The sequence below is a fragment of the Octopus bimaculoides genome, chromosome 7, assembly GCF_001194135.2.
Source record: "Octopus bimaculoides isolate UCB-OBI-ISO-001 chromosome 7, ASM119413v2, whole genome shotgun sequence".
Taxonomy (NCBI): domain Eukaryota; kingdom Metazoa; phylum Mollusca; class Cephalopoda; order Octopoda; family Octopodidae; genus Octopus; species Octopus bimaculoides.
Genome location: NC_068987.1, coordinates 65,433,277 through 65,435,717, shown reverse-complemented (window position 1 = coordinate 65,435,717; position 2,441 = coordinate 65,433,277). Strand labels below are relative to the sequence as shown.

General features: G+C 42.6%; 1 protein-coding gene across 1 annotated transcript in view; it reads right to left on the bottom strand.

Annotated features, from left to right (window-relative positions):
- The window catches only part of LOC106872832 (uncharacterized), a 98,728-nt gene continuing 96,287 nt past the window's right edge, over positions 1 to 2,441 (bottom strand). Inside the window, exon 3 of the mRNA XM_014919958.2 lies at positions 1 to 518. Coding sequence (XP_014775444.1) covers positions 241 to 518 — 278 coding nt within the window. The 3' untranslated portion in view covers positions 1 to 240. The remainder of the gene's footprint in view (positions 519 to 2,441) is intronic.

Genomic DNA, 2,441 nt, shown 5'->3' with positions numbered 1-2,441 from the left:
TCATATTCTTGCATTCATTATTGCTTTCTGCCCACACCTGTCTCCTCTCTCCTCTCCCCCTCTCTTCCCTTTTTACATGCATACTCTTCCATCTTTTCTTTTTAATATTTTCGTCCATCACTATCACTACTAACACAATCTCTGCTTCTTTTACTTTCCTCCCCCTCTCATACACCTCCAGCCACTTTCCCCACTCACATCACTACACCCACCAGCACTCTTGCGCCTCCATTCCACCGTCTACTGATAAGAATGCATGCGTTTCAAAGAAGGAAGTTTTGTTTTGTTCCTAGTCCTCCGGTGCAGCGCCGTTTTCTTCTTATGCGGTACAAACTTGGAGCCATAGAAGACTTTGAACTTGTACGCTTGCCTTTCGGGTGTGTTCGTATTTTCTACAGCTTCGTAAGGCAACAGATGATAGAGTTTCGCTTCGGATATATCGTTTACAGGCTCACCGACAACAATTCTGAGACCCGGATTGCGGTGCGGTTTTATATTGGATGACATCACCGGTTGAACTGAAAATAGAGAAATTTGAAAGTTAGAGAAGTAGCAAGGTATACTGCGATCCTTCGTAGACCGACGATGTCCACCTAGCGGTGACTGTCTTTTGGTTACGAATATTGAACATTAAATGAAATGTTGATTACACCGGCTAACATACAGCCTTTATTTAAAATTAGATCTCAGACTCCTGTTGAGCCAATTGCAAGACAAACCAAAATAGACTCTGATTGGAAGCTGAACCTTTCCAGTTTGATTTGTTACCTATTTTGTGAATTAATGGGTAGATTCTGGTTTTAGACTGAATTTCAGATTTAATATCTATTCTGGATAGCAAAATAAACTGATCGGTGGACTATGGACTGAAACTGAATAAGATTACTTTAGTACTATCGCTCAGTGGTTAGATCGTTGGGATCACAATCATGAGGCAGTGAGTTCGATTCTCATCCCAGATTGTGTGTTGTGTTCTTGATCAAGACACTTCATTTCATGTTGCTCCACTCACTCAGCTGTAGAAATGAGTCGCAATATCACCGATGCCAAGCTGTATTGGCCTTTGCCTTTCCCTTGGATAGCATCGGTGGCACGGAGGGGAGGGGGTCTGGTGTGCATGGGTGACTGCTGGTCTTCCGTAAACAACCTTGCCTGGACTTGTGTCTTGGAGGTGAACTCTCTTGGTGCAGTCTCCTGGTCATTTATAACCGAAGGCGTTCTTTACGCTTTACCCTTGTAGTACCAGTTTCTAACAACTACATAAATTGATTTGTGGACTGTGGTTTGAGACGGAACTAGATTGATTTAGTACAATTAACATTGGAAGAGTCGAGCCTCCGTCATCAGGGTAGAGATCTTACATTTCAGGTCTTAATGCAGAGGAATTCAAAGATCACACACACAAACACACACACACACACACACACACACACACACATACACACACATACGTGTATATTCGCACAAAATAATCAGTATTACAAAACCTCATGTCAACGAAAAATATGCACGCGTGAGTGTGTGTGTGTGTGTGTGTGTGTGTGTGTGTGTGTGTGTGTGTGTGTGTGTGTGTGTGTGTGTGTGAGGGAGTAAAAGAGAGCGAGTGAGTGAATGTACGTGTGTGCGCGTGCGTGTGTGCGTGTGTACATATAACGTGATGACTAGTTTAAAATATAATATAGTTTCAGGTGCTATCTAAGACGTAAATTGAACTGAGCCGATGCATGTTACGACTCTCGTGGGCGGTTCTTTTCACTTCATACACACACACACACACACACACACACAGCCCATCACATCTGTATGTGTGTGTGTGTGTGTGTGTGTGTGTGTGTGTGCGAGAGAGAGAGAGAGAGAGGTGCGTGTGCAACAGTATGCGCGTTTGCGGGCGTGTATCTTACACTGTTACTTTCTTTCGCTGTTCGCCCCCAGGAAAAGTTAACTATGGTTAGTTATAAATGTAATACAATAGGCCATCACAAACACACACTAACATCCCGCCTCTCACCTCTTTCCACATCTCTTTGCTCCTTTAAAAATATTCTATAAGGACATTGCGAGCTGTAATACGATAAATAAGGACCATTTCTCTTACTCCCTTTATGGCTTTCTCTCTCTCTCTCTCCCGCGTTTTGTGCTTATCTATCTATCTATCTATCTATCTATCTATCTATCTATCTATCTATCTATCTATCCCTCAAGCGCCCTCTCTCTTTCTCTGTTTTTCTATTTCACTGTTTGCCTTTAAACTGTCATTCTCATTTACTTTTCTCCTTCTCTATGTAAATAATTGTTTGTTGTTATCCACCGTCTCCACCACCCTATAACTTACGCAATCTCTCCCTTCAAAGCAGTCTTTACCATTCCCTTTCCCTATCACTTTCTGTCTCTCTCTCTCTCTCTCTCTCTCTCTCTCTCTCTCTCTCTCTCTCTCTCTCTCT